Raw genomic sequence first — 24,569 nt, forward strand, 5'->3', positions numbered from 1 at the left:
TATATATTAAAAAATAATATTTAATTAACGTATCCACCACGTGTCCGTGTCAAAAAAATTATATGCCGTATCTACGTATTGAATCGTGTCCGTGCTACTTAGATACATAATGAAAGATAAAAATAGAGGCGTGTTGAGATTAATTTGAAACAACTTCATTTTGATGACAAATATCGACATACCTAATATAAGGAGAAAAAAAAATTTGCGCTTCGCGCAAATAAAAATGATTTTACGCTTTGCATAAAGTTAATCCTAATGTCATTTCAATCCTTGATACCTTTCCGACAATCGAGTTCTTGAAGTACATACAAATCACGCCATGCTCTTTGATAAGTTTTCTTCCTCTCATCTAGAGCGTAAACTAGTGCAACTGGGATTATTTTACTTATCTCGAAGCTTAATGTAGGACTTGTATACAAGATATTGATAACGTGATCATAACATTAGAGTATGCGAAAATTAAAGTTGACGCTTCAGACTATACAAAGTAAAAAACCCTCAATCATAAGCCCAGATTATATAACAAGGGTTCGATGTTTACCGATGACCTTTGGGGCTAGCATGCATGTGTTACCGTAATTCTAACCTGACCGGCCGTAACTCATATGTATTGGTGGTGTCGTGAAACTCAGCAAACGGAAGTAGAGAAGTAGCAACAGAAAGAGAAGGAACGTACACAAGTCCATGACTTACTTAACGGCCAAACAAGATAGCTGCAAGGAGACATTTCCATAAATGTTTATTCTATTTTCGCAAAATAAAATGTTCTTGGAAATTCATAGAAACTAAAGTGTCTAATGGATCGTCTCAAACTAAGCAGCTTTCTCTGATTCGATTCTAAATGCCTGGCGGAGGGACCTCATGAGGTACTGATCAAAACAAGGTTCATGCTGCGTTGGCTTTGATGAGATCGACGTTTAGTGTTCATGCCTCAAAAGGATTTGAAAAGCAGGCTAATTCTAGTAAAAATCAACGTCGAAATCGAAAGTGCATTGGTAAATGGTTCGAAACTTATGATCGGTTGGTGTCGTTCATGTAAGTTGGAAATCTTGTCATATAGCTATGGCGGGTAGACCATTCAACTAAAAGCATCCATGTAGGAATAGTCTGCTTATTAAGAACTTCGACAAATGAAATCAAGCAAGTTTAATTGAAACTTCTTCTAAATAAAACAAGTTTAATTGAAACTTTGATCTCACAGATGATAAAATGCTGAGTTTGGCCCCAGAGTTTGGCACATATTATGGACTCAAATTTTCAAATAATATGACCAAGATGTTTGGTGAATCAATTTATTTCTTTAATTTACGAACTTCAATGTAAATTTTAAACAAATTATGAAAGCTACGAAATTAAATTTTTAGAAATTATTATTGATTAAATTTGTAAACGCATATTTTTCAAACCACATGTCAAACTGGGTCAAAGTGTCATATTCTCAACTACATATCCATTGAACCATTATTTCGAACGCGAATGTGCTCAAGTTTACTTGTACAGTTGTACTTTTATATTATATATAATCATACTATGTCAAATGTAATCTCTAGACCCAATTGAAAAATAATGAGTTGTGCATTCATGAGATTGCTATTTGATCATATTAGTGCTCAGACACTACAACAATGACACTTTTTTCCGACCACGGATTTCTGACTAAAACCTTTTTTCGTTGGTAATAACGGTATTTCCGACCATATACACTTGTCTGTCGAAAATGCAATTTTTAGTCGGATTTTATTTCCGACCAGTAGCCGATCCGTCAGAAATTTGGTCAGAAATAAATAAATACAACCAGGTTTATGTTTGGTCGGAAAGTTGTCGGAAAAAACGTAGTCATTTTCAATGATATTTTGTTTCGTCGGATAGTCGTAAAAAAAACATTTCTCTTTTATTCAGTGATCGATAGTTATGTACCACTTAGAGTTTCTCTTTTGCTTTTAAATACATAGTATACGCACATGCAGCAGAATTTTGACAGAAATATGAAATATCTAGAAACTGAACCAGAACTTTGAAAATTCATTAGTTTTTAGAGCAAAATTATTTTAAGGTGATTCCAAGTCTGAGAATTAATCTACTGTGTGTTCTATAATTCTTCTGAAAACCTCAAAGTCTAAATCCAAAACTGATTTGTTCATGAATAAATGTGAAAGTGACTGGTTCAGGTTACTGGAAGGTGTTTTTTCTTTTTTGTGTTACAGTTTTTATTTAATACTCTATATATATTGGTAAAATCAAACGGAGATAATAAAACCTCTTTCACCGTATACTTAAAATAATTCTATAATTTTATAGTCATGACAAGGAAAGCAAGGGGAAAACAAATGGCAGCGACCACTTTAGCTCCTAAGTCTTCTAAAAGCGCTCAATCTAGAGACTTTCCCCATAATGAAGCAACAAATAATGTGGAAGAGGAAGAGGAAGAAGGGTAAGACACTCAACGAACCAAACAAATAGGAATAGGCCCTGACAAAGGTTCCAAAGGCTACAGAATGAAAGGGGTGAGTTTTCGAAAAAGGTACAACTAATTCAATTGTGCATGCTACGTTTTTAACATTGCATAACTACAGGACTGAATACACTCAAACAATACTAAGGTTTATTGTGTATGATATTACAGTCGTGATTCAGTTTTTACTCTCATATGTAATTGATTTATGTTTGTTCTTCCCAATGATCATATCTACCGATGTTGCAAGAAGTATTTGCCCCCTAATAGCTTCACCAGACTTTTGATCTTCCGATTTGGCCCTTGATGGTGGTAAAGTTTAAATGAAATAAAAGATATTGACAAAGGTTATTATTGTAAATACGGATAGAAATAGAAAGAAATATACTTACAAAGTCTACGAGCCGTGCGACACATAGAATATATAGCGAAGGAAGAAAATAACTATAGTCGCACATGAAAGTAGAAACTGCCCCAGCGCACGATCTCCATAAAACAGAGACCTCAGGACGACACTGAAAGAAAAGACACCAACGCAAGAATCAAATCCAAAAGCCGAAGAAGACAACTATCAACTCAGACAACTTTGAAGATTTCGATTGGGTAATCTATGTTGCTTCTGTTTATATTCTCCTATGCACAATTGGATTTTGGTCTCAATCTATTATTGATTGATCGTATTGCGGCACAGATGAACTTGAATTCCCTTGGTTTTGGTAGTAGATGGATTCCTGTCGTAGTTTCACCCTTTTCTCCTCTATTTTAATTGGGAAGGACTGATGTGCACTTTATATATATGTTTTGCGCTTCAGATCATGCTTTCTGCATTTGCGAGAGGATGTTGGGCTCAATTGATCACTGTACATGACGTTTGCTCATTGTTTGCAGTATATATTTTGTTTGGAGACTTTGATTTCATGAGTTGGATGCAATAGTTGCAGTGTTGCACCATTGGGTATTAGTTTGTGCTTCATTCATCTGTCTAAATAGGATATAAACATGTATATTAAATTATTCATAGTTTTAAGCCAAATTTATTTCTTCCGTCTATATGATTCATTGGCAATTGTATTTAGCAATGTTTTTATAATGATGTAATACAAATTAATGGTATCTAAACATCCTTTATCTTTCATCCTTTCAATGTTGTTTGTAATTAGCTCTGTAACATCTTTTTGAGTTCATATATTTGTGTTGCAGGGTGCTTCTTCAAGTTCACCTCCAAATGACACAATCATTTCACCTACCCATGGAGATTATGAAGAGGATCGTGCACCTTGATTAGGAGTCGGTAGTTGTGGGACAATTTGTCTATCTACTTATCACCTTTATAGTTATCTAGAAATATCTACGAGGCAATGTAGCCTCTAAGTGACTAAACTCTTTGCTCTTGTTTTCTCATATCTCTTCACTATTTCTAATGTTATGGATGTTAAGAATGATGTCTTGCATTATTTGTATTAGTAAGGATGCTATGGATAATTTGTTATGAGTGAAATTTCATTTGTCTAAATGTTCATTGTGCATTTATTTTCTTCTTTACTTTGTTTGAAATTTATTTATTTCAATATCATAATTAAAATTAATTGTAATTGAAAATAAGAAATCCATACAATCAATAGAGGTCTGACAACGCCGGTTGATAAAATTGTGGTCGGAAATAATTAGTGGATAAAAGAACATCCGACGGAACACGAGGTCGGAATTAAATGGTCAGAAATAAATATTTCGACAATGGTATGGTAGGAAATACTTTGTCGGAAATGATATTATTCCCGACCATTTTCCGACGAGGGTTTTTTAGTCAGAAAGAATGACATTTACGACGGAGCTTTCGACTTTCATTTGATCGTAAATGACTATTATTTTCAACCGAAATGGTCGGAAAATAACATTTGTGACCGGGGTAGTACCGACCGAGCTCGACCAAATTTATTTGGTCGGAAAGAGTTTTAACGACCAAATGAAGGTTTTTTTTCGACCATTTCCAGAGTCGGAAATCATGTTTTGTGTTGTAGTGAGATTCGATCTGCTCGTTTCTATTATCGATAGCGAGCATAGTATTGAACTCACAACTCAGTTTATTTCTTTCACCTTGGACCAGTTTACAACCGTAATTAGTCTAATTAGTAATTACTTAGTTCATTACAGATATGTGAGCATCTCATGTCACATTCATGGAACATCATGGAAATCAAAGCCACCATATAGGGAACAAGCCACCATTAGAAGTTTAACAAATGAAATGAAGCACGTTCAACTGAAACTTTGAGCTCATTAAAAACTACAAACTTATAACTGAAAATGCGTATAATTTATCAAATATTCTCATCTGCAGGTACAATGAACCAGCTGTTCTTCAAAGGCTAAGGTGCTTCCCCTAACCCTCTCTATATATATTAATTTTGTGCTACAAGGACCCAAAAATCACAATCTAGTAAATAAGAGTTTCACAAACTAGATTCTTGGCCATGTTGGTTATGTGTGAGATTGGTCTCCTTCAACCCCAACTTTAACTGCAGAAGTGATGAAGGAATATTAGTAATCAAAGTGTAATCTCGAGCTCAGTACTCTGAATTAAGGAACAAAATTTAGTTTTAAACAAGTTGGATTTTTGCAGTTCAATGAACATGTTCATAAATTCAGTTGGATCTATCTTGTTGTCTTTCAATCTCAAATAAATAAAAATCAAATGATAGAGTTGGGGACAGGGATATCGCGTTGCAGTTTGATGCATGCATTGCATGGCCACATTGGCCGCCAGCGACTAGGAAAGAGAGATAGCAAACTAGAACGACAAATTGCACCATCTTTTAGTTTTTTTTTCTTCTTTATTTATTTTTTTTTTAATTTTTGGTTACATTCATATTCGAATCACATTTTTCTGTGTGCTTTCACGTTTAAATTGTTAGTGGTATACTTGTGCATTGAGAAATTCTGAATTCATGATCCGCATTTGCGGTGAATGTATGAAAATTTTCTTCTCGGGTGGTAGATATAAAGTGATCTAGTTTCTTGAATTTTTCTTTGCCTAATTATCAACATTTAGTTTTAGTTTTCTCATACTAACTTTGTTAAGCACCTTACTTAGATGTCTCTCTCATCATTCACACTCTAAAGCTCATCCTACTATTAAGTAACGGCCAAATGCTTTAATTTATGCACTTTATTATGATGAAAAGAACAAGAAAAGTAAAGAAAAAAAAAGCTAGAGGTGTGATGCTAAATTGCTTTTCTTGATAAGAGTTAGGCTTTATGCTCTACGTATTCTCTCATTTTACATTCTATAGTTTCATAGTCGCACTAGTTCCCTATTATATATATATATATATATATAAACTCTTTATTTACTTAGTTTCAGTTATCTGGACAAACACAATTGACTGATATTAGTATTTTGCAAAATAGTAGACAGTTTCTAAATATTCTTATAATTGTCACAGTTGTAGTAGGTCCCAACATACAATGAAAAACTAATTATCTGTTTGTCACAAAATAGTTGTCAAGTTGAGACATGACATGGTAATGGAAAGAGTTCATACGAATAGCAAGTGGGATACTTTCTGGTCCAAATACAAGAAGAGAAAATACTTAAGTCAAATAAACCTTACAACCCCTTTAGAAATTAGATGTACATTTAACAATATTTTTTTCCCTTTTTTATAAAGAAAATTGAAAGTAGAGTTTGACTATGTGTAGACTGTAGTCTCCATGTATATATATATTTTTGGTTACAACTTACAACTAGACAATATATATTGTCTCTTAGACATCTCATTAAATTGGAGCCACCAGAAATCAAAACTAATTATTGAATTCCAGAAATAAATAATGCTACTCATATATGCATGTGAGGAACCAATTTAATTTAATTCAATCCAAAGAGATAGGGTCCTAAATGTTTTGATGATGATAAAGTCCCCCAAAGCAGTAGTTGGTCTAGGATCACGAGCTTTGCACCCCTTTAAAACTGGGCTTTTAGGGTACTTTCCTTCTAATGGAGGACACCAATATGGCACTTACTCATTGGCCAAACCTTAACCAAACCCTCTATATCTTTAAACTGAATTATCTTCATGTCTAAATAATAATTGTGAACCTTAGATGACTTAATAATGTAGTTTCTTCATCTGGGTTTTGGAATATGGGACCTCTCATAGTCTCATCGACTTTGGCTAGGTATATTTTGTCATGATTGGACATTTTATCTTTTAAGAATATGGATAACGAATTTTGCATAAGCATTTTGTTATTTTCTTGGTCGGATTGTCCTCTTTTGCTCGTGGTAACTTATATGGAAAAGGCAATCTAATAAGTTATGGTAAATCATTCAATTCCAGCCAAAATCTAGAAAGGCTGGCCGCTGACGGTATCTTACCAGCCTGCTCCAAAAAGTTCAAATGTACCCAGATTCGGGTCATTATATTTCATACCCAAAGAAGGGATTTTTCTATTAATTTGTTGTTTTTAATTTTTACCAATGTGTTTATAACCTTTGGTTAGTAACTACATAATATCAATATAACAACCAAGTAGGAGCCGCAAGCCAAATATTTTATTGTTAACAATAATCCGAATCTAATTTACAAAACATTTGCCACGAGATTAGTGTATGTTAATCATAATATATTAATTGAGAGGCCTTGTTTATTTTCATTATTGTAATTGGGTCAGTTGCGTCAACATATAAGCTGGTAATAGCTTCAATAACAAGAGTCTAACAACAGGCACACACAAGAATTACAAAACCATACTCCATTTAGTAACTCAGGGTTACTCATCCAATATATGCGAAGACCGTTATACTAAGTTTCAACCCACTTAAGATGTGGCTCCGAGCTTCTCGGAGCATTTGTGGTTTTCGAAACCTAGGTTTCGACTGGCGGCGGCGTTCTTCCCTTCGGCAAGGCGACGACTGTGCTTCGGTGTGGTTTGACGACAACCTTGGGCCGAGTCTCGATGTTGATCGTGTTAGCGGCGAGGGGCCCATTCTCATGGGTTTCTCATATCATGGTGTGTGTGAGACGTGGCTGATGGCATTAATGAAGGCACTGCTTGTGGTGGTAGGTTTTGGCTGTAGACTGCCTTGGTCACCAATGAGTTTAGATATGGGTGTGGTGTTGATGGCCATGGCGATTTGCAGCGGTAGCGGTGTCTCTGCTTAGGGCTTCAAGGCGTGGTCCCAGCCACCGGTAACTGTGGTGAGGAGCCTGATGAATCTCGCCAGGGCAACAGTTTAAGCATGGCAGTGTCATGGGTCAACGACGATCGGGCGTGGCGATGAGTAGCTTCTTCATTGGGTTGTCCCGGTTGCGGCCAAAGAGGCAGATCTAGGGCCTCTCGAATCTAGGCCAAGGCTGAGGCCTTTGGGGCGGGTTCGTGGGTTGGAGCTGAGAAGAAGGACCAACCAATTGGGCCTTGGGGGCTGCTGGGCCTAAGGGTGGTCTTTTACCTTGGTCATGTATATGCCCAGAGTAAGAAGGCTACGATGATTAAAAAACTTGGTCTGATGGAGAGGTTAGCCCTACTGATAAGGGTAAAGAGATTGTATTTAGCTCTTACATACCTAATTCTACTAGGTACAAATCCTTCTATTTAACTTTAGATATTATTTGATGCACACTAATTGAGGTCCTTAGGTGACGATAGTATCTTCTATAGGGGTTTTATGGAATGCTCGATTTGTAATTTGTAGTTTTGGGTTTCTTTGCGCTTATTCTATAATGAAGGTGTTTGTCATTTGTCTGGTGCTTTTGTCATAACGTACTTTGGTGTGAGGTCTCTTATGTTGTAAGTGCATTCTGGTTGGTTTAATGGAACTATTGTTTAAAAAAAAATTTCAGCCCACTTAACTAAGAGCACCATTTATTTATGATTACGAATCTTAACTGCGAATTAAATTTAGTTTACTTTTATTAAAAAAGAAACATTAAGAATACAAGATCGTATGTAAAAGTATCCATGCACATGTGCATGTTTGTCAGACTTTGATTGCGTAATAACTTGTTATGAATTTACTGTTTTGAAGAATAATATAAATAACTCTTTAAAGAAACCTCTTATTCTCTGTACCAAAAAAAAACCACTTGTTCGACATTATTAATTACATGAATAAATATAATAATTGGTTAATAAAATAATAAACAAATCGATGTTGCTCAACTATGTAAATATTCGATTTTCATTTAAAGTCATCATTTCAAAAAATAAAACTATAATAGTTTTAACATGAAATATCTCCAATTAACAGTGTCATTCTTACTAAACCCTGATTTTTACTCTCTTTCAACCACAGACAACAATAGAAAGTGACCAGAAAATGGGAATATTTTTTACAAAATTGGAAATACATAATACCAAGGAACGGACTAGGGAAAATGTTAAATTGCCCTTTGGACCTTTCCATGCACATTCAGGCTCTATATATTTTATAAAATCTAACCTAAAAAAGAACACATTTTTGTGAACCTTTCCCTCATCCCCTCACTTTCACTATCTGTCTCTTTCTTCCTTTCTCTCTCTTCAAGATGGCCTTGAAAGCCCACCCATAAGTTTCTTGCACACTCTCCTCTCCTCTCTCTCTCTCAACTCTATGCAGTACAAGAAGATATAATTGTCATAATTGTGTGCATAAAATATATAAGCTTTGTGGGTTTTTCTTTTTGAGGTCCTATGAGATCTACTGCCTGTGTAAGACTTGGTTTAGATAAAGATTGGCGAGCAACTGAACACAAACAATATAAGAGAAAAGGAAAGCTCTGAGCTTCATAGGAAGGTAAGCTAGCATTTCCTAAACCCTAAACACCAATCCTACTCATAAGTAGACAACTTTTATGTGCTTTTGACTTGATTGATCATCTGATTGAACCCCATATGCATCATCATCATCCTCCTTGGTATTCGTGTACATGGGCTCTTGGGTCTCTGTTCTTTGAGTGCTTCAGATCCATGGCAATGGATTCTGGTAAATTTCTCATCGCCCAGATTCTTAGGGGTTTTGGGTTGCTTTAAACTTCTCCTGCTGTTAAAGTTTGAACCTTTGTCTGCCTCTTGATTCTGGTTTGGGTTGTTTTTCCATTTTTCAATGCTGGCAAAGATCTGAGGTGGGTTTTTGGAGTAGGGTTCTTGCAGTTGTTGTGGCAATAGATTTTGGAATTTGATTGGTTGCTGTTAGGCTCTTTTTGTTGAAGTTTGAATATTCTCTTTAAGCTTCTCTGTTGATCAAAATTTATAGATAGATTAAGTAACCAGAAAAAAAAAAGGAAGATGAGCATGTTTTCTACATGAAGTTCATTGCTGTTAATGTGCCTGCTAAATGGTGTAAAACTGTAAATGAACTTGCTTGATTGCTGGTATATCTGTCTTAATTTTTGAGTAATGCATTAATGTTAATTTTTGCCGTGTTTTTAGGTGTATCAGACTAATGTTGCTTTCTGAAGCAGGATTTCATGTAAGAGGCAGAGTATAAAGTGATACTAGTTGAAGTTTGTTGAGTGTTTCTTAGTTCTGCGTTGTAACTATATTGTGGAGATAGATAGAGAACTTGATGGGGTATACATTCTACTCTGCAATGGCATCCGATTGGGAATGATTGAAAGCATCAGATTAGTATCTGATGATCACAGTTGGTTGCTTAGAGATTGAACATGTAGTAGTCCTGTCAAAAGAAGTTAGGTTTGATCTGCGCAAGTGTACTGGAATAGACTGGCCAGCGTACCAGGAGCTTCATTGGATGTGTTTTTGTTTAGGGATTGTGGTACACAGAGACAATAGCATCGTTCATGTATTGTGACATACATAGTTGTTACTAGTGAGCAGCGCCTTGTCACATCTATCAGAACACTGAGAATTTACCTCGATTTGGATATTGCACTCATACAAATTACCTGAGGTTGTATTCAATTGGTGTTCCTGTGGCTTGAAAGTGTTTATCAATAGTCCTCCTATATTAGTTCTTTGGGGCCTCATCACTCCTCTTCTTTAGTGTCCTTAAATTGCCCTCTTCCCTGTTGAGCTCCTGTCACTCCTTATCGATTTCATCATTAACGTTCCTCTATCTTTCCTTCTTTTTTTTTTCACAAGGAGTGGCTAGCTCAGTTGGCAGTTCTAGTTGGTTCAGTAATTCAGGAAGTCCCTCTGAAAGCAGAACAGATCCTTTTTATCTCCACAAAAGAAGATCATTGTACTGCAATTTCGCCTGTCCAAGAGTCTGATTGCTAACATGGAATCTGCTAGCTCTAATGCTATCATTACACCAGGTGTTGTCCATCAGTTGCTTCCTGTTGCTGGACCCATACTTCTGATTGCAGTTGGATATCTTGACCCTGGAAAGTGGGCGGCAACTGTTGAGGCAGGTTCTCGATATGGTACTGATCTGGCTGCAGTGATGTTTATATTCAATTTGGCTGCCATTCTGTGTCATTATCTGTCTGCGCGGATTGCTGTGGTTTCTGGAAGAGATCTTGCACGGGTTTGGTTCTTTCTTATTCTGGGTTTCATTAAGTTGTCACTCTGATCATTATTAGTAGTAGAAGTGCTACTTAAATGCATACTAGGATACACTGTCGTAATAGACACTTAACATGATCTCTTGTTTGTTGGCAAAGTTTCTAACACTTCATTTTCTTCTTAATTTTTATTTATGCCTGTAGATTTGCAGTGAGGAGTATGACAAGGCTACGTGCATATTCTTAGGCGTACAAACAGAGATGTCGGTGATTTTGTTGGACCTTACTATGGTAATTTCTCTTTCCTTGTAAGTGATTATTGGTAGTATCATTGTGAACTCATGTTATATGGTTGCCCTGTTTTCTTAGATCCTCGGTATGGCACATGGACTTAATCTTCTGTTTGGATGGGACTTGTTCACCTGTGTGTTTTTGACTGCTGCAAATGTTGTTTTATATCCTCTTTTTTCCACCCTCCTGGTAAGTATTGGGACTTGATTCAATGTTTTCGTGCATTACATTACATTACGAACGTATGCATTGTGATACATACATAATTTACTCCCCTATTTCAGGAAAATTGCAAGGCAAAATTCCTTTCCTTGTGCATATACATTGTAGGATTTATACTGCTTTCCTTTGTTCTTGGAGTATTTATCAGTCAACCACAAATGCCGCTCTCCATGACTGGGCTGTTAACAAAATTGAGTGGGGAAAGTGCTTTCTCTCTGATGAGTCTTCTTGGAGCAAGTATAATGCCCCACAGTTTTTATCTTCATTCTTCTATTGTACAGGTATTTGTGCGTTTATTGCTCTTTTGATTTTGGATATATTCCTGAATATCAGTTCGTGCATTTGTATAGATAATCTAGAGATATTCGCATATATATATATATTATTATTATTATTATCTATATCTTTGTACAATTTGTTTACTAGTAGTAGCTATTAGCTATTAGTGTTTTTGTTGTTGTTGTCACATATCTATCTTTACTTTTTGTGGTTTACAACTTTACACACAACTGTGCATCACACTGAGAGTTCATACATGAATTTCGTTTAATATGATCCTTGAAATGACTCTTCAGTTTGTTGGGGATGCCTCATGAATTTCGTTTAATATAATGCTTGAAATGACTCGTCAGTTTGTTGGGGATGCCTCATGAATTACATCAGTTGGCTTATTTTGATACAATATAAGTGCCGAGCATTTGTATTGTTTCTCACTTTGAGGCAGATTAGAGTCATATGGATTTTTAGTTTAAAAGAGTTTTAACAAACTAATTAGATTTTAAAAGGCAGACATTTTCATTTGCATTTGTCAGTGCAATTAAATAGAGACCAGTGAGCCACAAATCTTCTTCCTTCACGACTAGAAAAAAGAAAAAAATTCCACTAACCGAGGATATGATATTGTCTTGCTAGAAATACTGTGTCTAAAAACAAACACTTAAGAGGGTATCAAATTATGACTAATTCTTGTTGCAATATGAATATGTAACCTCCTTTCCTATCTCTCTTCATTTCATCTCAACTTTCATTATTGTATTTTTGCAGCAGCATCAGCAACAACCGACTGTTACTAAGGATGCCTTGTGTCAGAACCATTTTGTTGCCATATTCTGCATGTTTAGTGGTATTTATCTGGGGAATTATGTTCTGATGACCTTAGCAGCAAATGCATTCTACTCTTCACGTGGTTTGCTTACTTTTCAGGATGCAATGTCCCTAATGGAACAGGTTTTAACATTTCCATGTTCAATTGCATTTGGTTAATTTTGTTTATAGTAGTCGTTCAATATCATGCTGTACGCTCAAACATTGGTTTTTAAATTATGCAGGTCTTTTGGGGCCCAGTAGTACCTGTTGCGTTCGTGCTAGTTCTTTTTTTATCTAATCAAATCACAACATTAAGTTGGAGCCTGGGTGGACAAGTAGTCTTGAATGATTTTTTGAAACTAGACCTTCCCGGTTGGCTTCACTGTGCTACAATCAGAATCATTGCTGTTGTTCCTGCTCTGTACTTTGTTTGGAGCTCAGGTGCTGAGGGGATGTATCAATTGCTTATATCTACACAGGTGTTGGCAGCCTTGCTATTGCCATCTTCTGTGATCCCTCTTTTTCGTGTTGCTGCTTCAAGACAAATAATGGGAGCCCATAAGATTTCTCAGTTTGCTGAATTCTCTGCCCTCATTACTCTTATTGGGATGCTTGGATTAAAGCTTGTCTTTGTAGTGGAAATGATTTTTGGGAATAGTGACTGGGTGGATAATCTGAGATGGGATGCTGGGAGTAGTATGTCTGTACTTCTCATCACTGCTTCTGCATCATTTTGCTTGATGATTTGGTTGGCAGCTACACCATTAAAATCTGCAAGTGCTCGAATAGAAAACCAGGTGTGGAACTGGGATATGCCTAAGGGTGTATCAGAGCCATTTAGAAATAAAGAGGAGATGGATATAGCTGAACCTAATTATCATAGAGATGCAAGTATAGAGAAGCATGAACCTAACTATCATAGGGATGCAAGTATACAGAAGCATGAACTTAACTATCATAGAGATGCAAGTATACAGAAGCATGAACCATCACCATTATCTGGGAAGGTTTTGGATAGAGATTCAGAAACTGTGGCTGCACAAAATGATTTTGTTCTGCCGGAAACTCTTTTGGAGCCTGATAAGGAGTTTCAGCCAACTAGCGTAGAGGAAAACAGATCTCATGGTACATATCCTCACTCCCCCACATGCAGTGAGGAACCCACATCTGTAGTGGAATCAGTTGGCATCCCCACTGTGGCTATTGAGGTGTCTGATGTCACATTACTGGGCACCAGTACTGTGAAATTTGAATCAACAGAGCCAGGTGAGAAGACCCTTGCAAGTGAAGGGAACTTGCCAATTGAAAAAGATGATGACGAGGGAGATACCTGGGAAGCTGAAGATTCCTTGAAAGAGGTGTCTGGGAACACCATTTCATTGACATCAGAGGGTCCAGGATCATTCAAGAGTCTCAGTGGAAAAGGTGATGAAGGGGGAAGTGGTGCTGGAAGCCTTTCAAGATTAGCAGGGTTGGGGCGTGCTGCTAGACGTCAATTAGCTGCTGTACTTGATGAGTTTTGGGGACAACTTTATGATTTCCATGGAAATGTAATTCAAGAAGCAAGGGCTAGGAAACTGGATCTTCTGTTGGGGCCAGATTCAAAAGCCGCTTCTGCTGCTTCCGCTTTGCTGAAAGATGATACCATTGCGAAGGAAGTTTCTGGATACTTTCCATCTGTGGGAAGCAAAGCATCTGAGCCTGTAATCAACTCGAGTTTATATGACTCTGTTAATCAGCAGAGGATGCAAAACAGTTTAGAGTCATCATATGGGGCTCAAAGGGGACCTTCCTCATTGTGGTCTGGCCACATGCAATTGCTGGATGCTTATGTCCAAAGTTCAAGCCGCAATATTATTGACTCGGGTGAGAGGCGCTATTCAAGTGTGCGGAGTATGCCATCAGCAGACTTGAGTGAGAGGCGCTATTCAAGTGTGCGCAGTTTACCATCTTCTGACATGGGTGAGAGGCGTTATTCAAGTGTTCGCAGTATACCAGCTTCTGACTTGGGTGAGAGGCGCTATTCAAGTGTGCGCAGCATACCATCTACTGAGAGCTATGATTACCAGCCAGCCACAGTACACGGTTATCAGATGTCATCATATCGTAACGACAGAAATTCTGGAAACTTAATTGGTCAAATGGAGTCACCGGCCCTAAATTCTGGTTCTGCATTGGGTGCTGGGAACTTAATTGGTCAAATGGATTCACTTGCATTTACCATGGGGCAGAAGTTGCAAAGTGGGTTAGGCTCTGTTCAGGCCACCAGTTTTCAGAACCTTACGGTATCTCGACATAGTCCGGTGCAATCTGAAGGGCCATATTATGATGTACACTCTTCTGGAATTTCTGAGAATGCAGTAAACTCAGCCAATGCAAAGAAATACCACAGTTCACCTGACATTCATCGCATGTCTAAAAAAACTGCTCAGCTGGATGCTCCCCCTGGGTTTGGGATAACAGGTTATGAATCATCCTTGTATCCAAAGTCTGGTGCTCGGAGAGGAGGTCCTTTGGCATATGATCAATTCTCTCCATCAAAAGTATATAACAATGTTCTATCATCCCAACAGAATTCTATTTATGGTACTGGATCCCTCTGGTCTAGACAGCCTTTTGAGCAATTTGGCGTAGCTGATAGTAATCGTTCTATCACGACTGCAGTTAGTAATAGAGCTGGTTCTCCAGGACAGGAAGCTATGTCACTTGCAGATTCAGAGGCAAAGCTTCTTCAGTCTTTTAGACACTGCATTGTGAAGCTTTTGAAGTTGGAAGGGTCCGACTGGTTGTTCAGACAGAATGATGGAGTAGATGAGGATCTGATAGATCGTGTGGCTGCCAGGGAGAAAATTCTTTATGAAGCTGAAACTAGAGAGATTAACCGAACAGTTCAGATGGGTGAAACTCCATACCCTTCTTCTGACAGGAAGTCTGCTTCTGCAATAAAAATGAATGACGCAAATCTCACTCATCTTGTGGTTTCCTCGGTTCCTAATTGTGGGGAAGGTTGCATCTGGAGATCTGATCTAATAGTCAGCTTTGGGGTCTGGTGTATACATCGGATTCTTGATTTATCCCTTATGGAAAGCCGGCCAGAGCTCTGGGGGAAATATACTTACGTTCTCAATCGACTTCAGGTAAACTTTCATTTTTCTTCTTACTTATGATTCCAACTTTTGCAAGTTGAGAATGGTTTCTACATAAGTTTATTGTCTTGGCCCAGACTCATCAACCAATCAGAATCAGGTCATTACTTTTTGTCATTCCCAAATTGAGACGAGGCAACATCTGCATTGGATCCTTGATCTAACTGTGTGTGGAGATTTTGTTGCATATTTTACTGATATGGATAATACTGAATTGTCTAGAAACAGTTGGATGAAAAAGACGGGAAGGGGAAGAAGAAAAGAGAATAGTAGATTGGCTAGGCTTTTGTTCTTTTTACATTACATGTGAACACAATTCATAAAACAAACTTTTATGAAGGTGAACTGCAACTTCTGTCATTTTTAATTTCCTAATAGGCCTACTGAAGTAGCAACAACCAGATCACTCTTGTTATATTTATTTGTATTTGCAAAGCTAGTCAATCAATGATGTTAATGACTGGTCTATCTTCTTACATACAGGGCATTATTGATTCTGCGTTTTCTAAGCCTCGTTCTCCAATGTCTCCATGCTTCTGCCTTCAAATTGCAGCAGCAGCAGCAGCACAGCAGCAGAAGTCTAGTCCAACATATTCTAATGGAATGTTGCCCCCTGCTGCAAAACCAGCTAGAGGAAAATGCACTACAGCTGTAACGCTCCTGGACATAATCAAGGATGTGGAGATTGCAATCTCTTGTCGAAAGGGCCGAACGGGGACAGCAGCCGGTGATGTGGCTTTCCCAAAGGGAAAAGAAAATCTGGCATCTGTCCTCAAACGCTACAAACGGCGATTGTCCAACAAACCTGTTGGCGGTCCAGAGGGGATTTCTGGTTCACGCAAGGGTGCTCCAGCATCTACTCCATATGGATCATAGCTTTCAGTTTCAGACTCCAGTGTGTGTATCTTATCTGGGTTATTGAGCTGTTATGATTTTGGACAACGGCTCGTCCTTCAGCTCAAATTGCTCACCCGAGCAGGGAAGGGCTGCTCTTTCAAATCAAACTGCTTAGTCAAATCAATTTCTCTTGCTGTATCAAAGCCGTTGCTGCAAAATTGTATTTCCTTGTATGTCAACATATACATAGGGTAAGAACCGCTGAATCTGTAACTGCAGCCTCATCAAAGAAATTGGATAGAAGGTTAAAAGTTGGTTATTGCAATTCTAGTGTTGCTTGCTTCTGTTCTAATAAAATGGAAAGTTTCCCTTCAAAAAAAAAATGGAAAGTTTAAAACTGATGGAGGATGAAGGGGTTCCCAATCCCAGCCTTCAGTACGGAATTTTGGACTGTTACAACTATTACCAACGTCACTGTGTCACGCTGAGGTTCTCATTAAAGTTTTCTTCAGTGTCATAACAGATAATGACTGTGTTTGTGTTTGGCATAATTGTGACTTATAAGAAAAATTGACTTATACTTATTTCTAAGAATAAGTTTTTGATAAGTTAAGTAGCTGACTGTTCAGTAAACTTTTTTTAAGTGACTTTTAGTGACATAAGGATAAACTTAAGCTGACTTATGCTTTGTATATGTATAATGACAGTTTTGGACATGAATGAATTTATGACCCTTTTATTTATTTTATTTTTAAGAATAGATTTCATGTCTTGTGCTAATACAATATAAAATTCTTTTATCAGTAATTTAACTGAGAAAATGACGTCAACTAACATTAATAAATACTTTTTGTTCTCATATACTAACCTTAATAACAACATACATTTTTCATTGACATCAAGTAACTACTAAAAATATAAGTATTTCAGATTCACGAATCTAATCCAATCAATTGAACTAACTTGTATACACAAGATATTTTCCTATAATAATACAAAAAAAATTCTACATTGATCATTAGGTCCATCAATTGCATAAACATTCATATCAAGATGATCTCCTTCATAGCTTGCTTCTTTTACTGTTGTTCGACTTTAGTCCAAGTAGCCTACAAAATATAGAACTAATCAAAGTGAATCCAAACTACATTAAATCAATGACTCAATTACTTCATAGTCACTTTGCTCACTACCTTAAATTTAGTCAGCTAGAAAACATAGGAAAAACCAAAAGCTATGATAAGATTTAAAGAAAAGATAAGATGATTGAAGTAAATAATCCTGAAGAAGATCCTGACGTGGTGGCTTAGCTTTGCTGCAACAATGAATCTCAGATTTTAGCTAGGTACTCGTTGAAAATTCTGCATAATAAAATTTTAATAAATAATTATATGTCATACTTTGATTTGTTTGCATGATCGGTATGAATTCTAGCTTTTAACTAAAAAGAAGCAGTACTACAAAAGATACAAACTGTTTAAGTTTGTAATATATTAGTGTTGGCATGTCTCAATTTAAAAGTTTCATTAATTCGCGAAAGAGTTCTGACTTTTTGTAACTTATACTTATTTTTGAAAGGAGGTCACCCCTATTTTTAAAATAAGTGTCTTTTACTTATAAGCTGAGGAGCTTATAAGCTCCCCAAACGCAACCAATATGACTGATAATTGATGCTTTAACGAAAGAAAAGCATAAACAATGAGAGCAGGATGATTTATATGGAGAACGGACAGAACTACAATGCTGGTGGAGCAAGTAAATTTAGATGTCACATTCACAATGGTGCACGGTCGGTGGGTAATACCCGTAATAGCATTTGTAATACACTAATACTCCATTAAGTGTGGTTTAGTCATAAATGATGATAATATGTTGCTTAAAGATTCAAGATGTCAAAAGGCGATCAAACTATATGCCTTAATTTCATTCAAATCGATTAAGAGTACTCATTCATCATTAGATGAATATTAGATCTAAAGTGCAGATGTTTATGCAAAAAAGAACGAAGAAGAAAGAAAATTATTTCACACAAGATTGACAAGAATAACCGCCTGTCGTTAATCACCGACTCAAATATATTTTTCGTGGAGCTAAGAAGAGTTTAAAACGAAAAATGAGCCTTTCACTCACAAGTCACCAATAAAACAAGTGACATGTATCGGGTTCAAAGGTCTCAAAGTAGCCATGTGGAGGGGTTATAGGGCTTCTCACCATTACATTATTATCGTCTCTTGATTCATGTTCATCACCACAGTTTTCTCCGGACTCTACTCTCTGGCTCTCTGCTTTGTTCTCTTGGACTCTCCACTGGGGTGTATATTGCTTAGTTTGGAGAACAAAGGCTCTCCCAAGACCAGGAGGTAACCAAGTATTAATTAACTCATATCTCTTTCTCAGGTTTAATTAATCATATCATACAGATGCACAAAAGCCTACTTGATTTTTGTGTTTCATTAACTTTATTATATACATCGATCTATGAATTTGTTTGTCAGCCTGAAAATCAGAGTTGGAAATGGGATTTATTATGGTGGTATCGTTGCCGGTGATACTGTTCATCTTGATCGTGGCTCTTGCCTTTTACCTACTTGGTAGGGCGGACGGCCGGAGAGAAGCATATATTGTTGGACGTCCTCCGGTTCCGGTGCCTCCATTCCAACCCCATGAGAAGCCATCCGAGCAGGTGTAAGGTTTAGGGATCGAGTTGTTAATTTCTCTGTTGTAGACTTGAAGCAAATAGTAAACAGTTTGATCCCTTCTTATATATCATCAAGATGATATGCAAACTGCAGAGTAGTTTTGTACATTATGTTCAAATATGATATCAAAATGTAATCGTTTCGGTTGTTGGTAACATAACTCAATGATTTATCTTTTGAAATTCATTTAATTTTCCACTGCTCTCCACGAAATGAGCCGAGGGAAGACCTATAAAAAGTGGCACCACAAACAATTGTAATTGCAAATATTTCTCATTGTGCCATAAACTTTGAGTGTACGTATTTCCTGTGAAGTATCTATATCACTTGAAATTATACTGCAAGTTATGATGAGAATATGCTAAATTGCAAAACATATTTCATTATCAATCGAATTCAAAAATCAAGGGGAATCTTAAATACAGTTTACTTGAAACCTCTATCATTAAAGCAACAATATATAGAAGAAAGACCTAGCTGCTGTGTTCTGAATTTTTGATCTAGAGAATATGGAACTGGCTATGGGGTAAGAGATCGAGGAAAAAGTATGCGAGGAGACATGGAAGCTGTGGAAGCAATTAAGGAACTACAACGTCCTGTGTGCATGGGGAGTTCATGGACGAAACACACACACACACACACACACACAAGCAGGTGTTTACGTAAATAGTATTACAGATGTCAATGGGGTTAGTAAACTTGAAGGCACACAGTTGTTTACATGGATCATTCTGCTTTCTACAGCATATATATCTCATCTGTTATAAGAAGTTCCTTGCTGCCAAGTTCGATATGATTTCCTTGAAGATCAGAGCACGACCATATTCCTTCCTAGAGAAAGCGGAGTAGTTCTAGTGTATGTAGAGAGATAATAATCAACAAACAGTTTGTTTATCACAGATCTAAACAGGCGCCTCTTTTGATCAGCCCAGCTCTAATTAATTAGTACATATGTGTGATCGAATGTTTCTATATATGTCGATCGGAACTGCCCCATTAATTAATTTAGTTTACTTTCAAGAACGATATATACTTTCATTTAGCCCTTGACGTTAACATGTAACGGTATCTCACAATCAGTTGCATGAACAAAGCGTTTTGCAAAGTTTCGAGTTGCGGATTGGAGGTGAAATTTTACAAAACCCCAACCTTATATAAGGCTTTAGTACGTGGGTTGGAGATGCCCTAACTACATCCGACCTAGTTAGAAAGACTCCCAAAAACGAGTCTTTCGCGGATGATGGATTACGTACCTATATATCTTTCAAGGAATTATTTTGGAAATATCTCCAGTCCATCAAACCTGAGTTACATATCGTTCAGATATTTGGTTACATGTCTATATCTCATTTCCGGTTTCCATCTCCCCCTGTCAACATCTGTGGGCTAGCTGCAGTCCTGCAGCTGGCTAGCTATAGCTATATTCAGAAACCAATAATATATACATATCGACGTCGATCGAGATATGTAATTAATTAATCGATCACAGAGGCTTTCTAGAACCACATAAATGACATAACATATATAATCGAAATCGGTATATGAAGATCGAATACGTTTGGAGGATCAAGATTACCAGATCTTCTAGGCCGTAGTATATATTTAGCCAATTAATGGGGTGAGGTTGACCTTGTATGGTCGATCTTTCTTTGGAAAACAAGGCGTCCATGAATAATGTAAGGTGAAGAAACGAAATAAGCTGCTAGCTAGCTTACCCATCAGAGTTATCAGACTGTCCTGTGGAGTCGTCACGTGCTATCGACCCCGAAATCTTTGTTTGGTTTGCAAGTATGGTAGGCAAAGTGCCAAGAAACGTGACCGGTATATAGTCGCCCTTGCATGCATGGCTTCCAAATCTACCACTCCTTTCTCCTCTGGTCTCCTCCTATTTCCTAATTTCTAAATATCTCAACTTTGGCTATTTCTGATCACTATATCCACTATCCAGTTCGAGTCTTGGGTTCGTGGGAAAAAAACGATGTGCTTGCGAGCAAAGGCGGAACAAGGGTGCAAGCGGGGGCAGCTAGCCCCACAATTGACAATTAGAGGATTTTTTTATTTTTAATATTCATTTTTAATCCTAATTAAAGGTTTGATGTAGGTTTAATGGTGATAGACTGATAGTTGATGCTACAATTTAATAAATAGGGAGAGGTTTAGACATATATTACAGTAATTAGATGAGGACAATTTGTACCAAACACTGTATAAGTATATGTATACAAGACCAAGTGATAATATATGAACAAATATACACGTTTTTATTCAGTACTCGTACCGACTCATTGTTCTCATATCAATTTTAGACCACTGTTATTGTCGTGAGTTCTCCACTTCATATTCCGTTTTCCGACTCCTTAAGAACTTCAAGCATCTAGTCTCGCATCCCTTTACAGTACTTGACGATAAATTTTGACATACATATTTAAAGATAGCATAGTAAAATGATTTTTTTGCCCCCACTAATATAAGTCTCTGGTTCCGCCACTGCTTGCGAGGCTCACGCTTTTCAATCAAAACACAACAGCAAAGGATAGACTCTTTGATCAATCTAATGCATACACCCCTAGTGGTTCTTACTCAGTTATCTTGGTTCAAATTGATCTTGAAGTTGTCAAAAGCAATCAGAGATTGTGATGCATAGTTGGAAATTTCACATATCATAGTCGTACTTGTGTGTTTTTTCCTTTGAAAAAAATTAATATATATTAGCACATCTAAATTAATTTGAATACTAATTTGATGAAAGCAACCGATAATTTTAGCACCATTTCTATTTGTATCCACTCACATGCGTAGCCTACTTCGTGTCCATATAGTTAGTGCATGGTGGTAAGTAGAATTTGTGGAAGAGATGGTGTGATGCATGCCTTGTTATGAGGTTGGTGTGGTACTTGGTAGGTAGCTAGGGTTTATTCATACATACAATGACATGGAAATTCAGCTTATTGAAGAATTTCCTTTATGGATCTATCAATTATTCCACTATTGAACCACGTACTACATAGTGAAATCTGGACACCAAAAATATGTGCAATTATGAACTATCTTCTTAGTCATGACTAGATAGCACCAGAATCACTACGGAAAACTGGAAAAGGTCCGAAGATAGCTACTGAGATTTAGCTAGGCTTATCCAATAGGAGGATGCAGATTGCAGAAACTTTTCCCAGTGAGTTGTAAATCAAAGAGAAATTATTATATATACCCGTCACATATCCCACTTGGGTACCATTTAATGTTATTGGTCTATTTTTACTGTAATTATTTTGGTTTAGTTCTTATATATAAATAAACTTTTGTCATTTTTACCGCGTGCATGTTAATTATACCATGACGTAATATAATTGGTTGGGTACACCACATGACAATGCCACGTGGTATGGCGGGTACACGTAATAATTACTCGTAATTCAATTGAGCGCTGCTAGGGCGCTATAATATGGCGTCAGATTCGGCGCCACAATCATATGTGGCATGTCACATAAGATCGCTATGTCAGTAATTAAAATAGTCGTAAATTGACATTTTTTAAATAAAAAGACAATCATATCCTTGTTTAATATTTATTCATTATGATTATTAAATTAAGAAATTTTTTCGTTAAAAAAAGAAATTTTTTCATAGACATAATTCGGATACCATATTTAGTAAATAGAAATTAAATTCCAGATGATTTAGTTAACTTATTACATTATTTGAAAATCATTTTACTATATTTGTTCAAAAAGTTACCTTACAAGTGATGAAAACAAGATTATTATTTTATGACAATTTATTAGATTTTATGGGACCGGTAAGGTAACAAATTATTTTTGTCAATGTATATATTATATATTAATGCCTTATATTAATTAAGATGAATATTGTATGTTACCATGTTTTCATATTTCTGTCATATTTTAATTACTTAGGATGAAATAATTGTATTAAAATATTTTTCGAACACACGTCTATATTTTTCACTATCTTGAAAATATGTTTTACGCACACACATATATATATGTATATAAGCATAATTTCGTAAATATGAAAAAAAATTAATTACATTTTGACAGCATTATCGTAAGGAAAAAATAAAAGATAAAGAAATAAATATATTTTTATAATAATTTATAATCATTGAATTAACATGGACAAAATTATCTTTTTATTTAAAAATAACATATTATAACTATTTTAATTACTGACGTGGCAACATTATGTGGCATGTTACATATAATTATGGCGCTGAATGACGTCTAAACATTTTCCTATTCAAATACTACTCATGATATGACTATATGAGAGTAAGCCATGCCGCCCATATGCATACTCTCAAATCGATTCAAGCTCGAAGAGAGAAATTTTTGTATATACTCGCCACATATCACATGTGGCGTACCCCTTAATGTTATTGGGTCATTTTTTACTGTGATTTATTTCTGATTGGTTCTTATATATAAATAAATTTTTATCATTTTGACCGCGTACATATTAATTATATCATAACGTAATATGATTGGCTAGGTACACCACATGATAGTCTCACGTGGTGTGGAGGGTACACAGAATAATTACTCTCAAGAAGAAAGCTCCAAAGGAATAAATGGTGGGAGCTGATCAGATTTTCATTAATTCATTTACTTCTTCAGCTTTCACTTTAATTGTGGAATTTCTACTTGAATGGAGTACGACATCTTTGTTTGGAAAGAGGCCCAAGATAACAGCTCGCCTTGCCTCCGTCCCTCCGCTACCTTAACTGTTCTAGCTATTGGGGAAGTTTCTCCTCTATATGTTTGGCTCTGAAATAAATTCCGATATCGAAGTGTTACTGATTTTGTCATTCTCTTATGAATTTGTTTATAATCATTGATTATGAAGACTGGGAAGAAAAAATCCTGAAAAGAATGATTAAAAACATAACCGTACCTTGATCCATGACTCGAGAGTCCAGATGAAATTGGTATTATAAGTTCGAGTACAAAATGAAGGTGTACGTAGAAGAAAATAAAAGAATATGCTCACTCCCTCCATACATAAATTCTCAAGATTCACGAAACATTCTTGATCACTGTCAAGTGTCAACATCAAGACAGCCTCACTCTCTTGCACCTTGTTTAAGTTGTTTCTCAAATGGCCAAATGTTTCTAATCATGTGTAATTGAAGATGGCTTACAAGCATAATGACAGCAAGAACAACATCAATGATAAACAATTTATCCTCGAGATCAACACTATAACGTACTACGACACAACAATAAGACGACGACCAGGTAAAAAATGCGCTAGCAAATTATATGAAAAACAAACCAATTAATCCTCAAGAGTATAGACTTTAGAGTAAAATGAAAAAAAAAGAACACTAGCAGAATCAGAGAATCATATAGCTATGCCACCGTGAGTA

General features: G+C 36.4%; 1 protein-coding gene and 1 long non-coding RNA gene across 5 annotated transcripts; both read left to right on the forward strand.

Moving 5' to 3' along the window:
- The first annotated feature begins 9,034 nt into the window (after positions 1–9,034).
- Positions 9,035–16,829, forward strand: LOC126798358 (ethylene-insensitive protein 2). Of its 4 annotated transcripts, none has more exons than XM_050525303.1 (8): positions 9,035–9,230; positions 9,866–10,925; positions 11,107–11,193; positions 11,272–11,382; positions 11,478–11,696; positions 12,460–12,642; positions 12,744–15,638; positions 16,131–16,829. In XM_050525303.1, the coding sequence occupies exons 2-8, from the start codon at positions 10,677–10,679 to the stop codon at positions 16,521–16,523; spliced, it is 4,137 nt and encodes a 1,378-aa protein (XP_050381260.1). In that variant the 5' UTR covers positions 9,035–9,230; positions 9,866–10,676; the 3' UTR covers positions 16,524–16,829. The 4 variants fall into 4 exon arrangements, with proteins under 4 accessions (XP_050381260.1, XP_050381263.1, XP_050381262.1 ...); XM_050525306.1 differs by having other exon boundaries at positions 12,463–12,642; XM_050525305.1 differs by having other exon boundaries at positions 9,898–10,925.
- A 1,858-nt stretch (positions 16,830–18,687) lies between these two features.
- Positions 18,688–19,325, forward strand: LOC126798374 (uncharacterized). The gene is made up of 2 exons (XR_007672509.1): positions 18,688–18,844; positions 18,980–19,325. It is a non-coding gene; the product is annotated as an uncharacterized LOC126798374 (long non-coding RNA).
- The last annotated feature ends 5,244 nt before the right edge of the window (positions 19,326–24,569 follow it).

Source organism: Argentina anserina, chromosome 6 (assembly GCF_933775445.1).
Source record: "Argentina anserina chromosome 6, drPotAnse1.1, whole genome shotgun sequence".
NCBI classification, from domain to species: domain Eukaryota; kingdom Viridiplantae; phylum Streptophyta; class Magnoliopsida; order Rosales; family Rosaceae; genus Argentina; species Argentina anserina.

What these genes read in the sequence shown, in the direction of transcription:
- LOC126798358 (XM_050525303.1), top strand. Translation starts at nt 10,677, where the DNA reads ATGGAATCTGCTAGCTCTAATGCTATCATTACACCAGGTGTTGTCCAT. An exon ending in CTGGAAGAGATCTTGCACGG is followed by an intron (nt 10,926 to 11,106) that starts GTTTGGTTCTTT and finishes TTATGCCTGTAG; the next exon opens with ATTTGCAGTGAGGAGTATGA. An exon ending in TTTTGTTGGACCTTACTATG is followed by an intron (nt 11,194 to 11,271) that starts GTAATTTCTCTT and finishes CTGTTTTCTTAG; the next exon opens with ATCCTCGGTATGGCACATGG.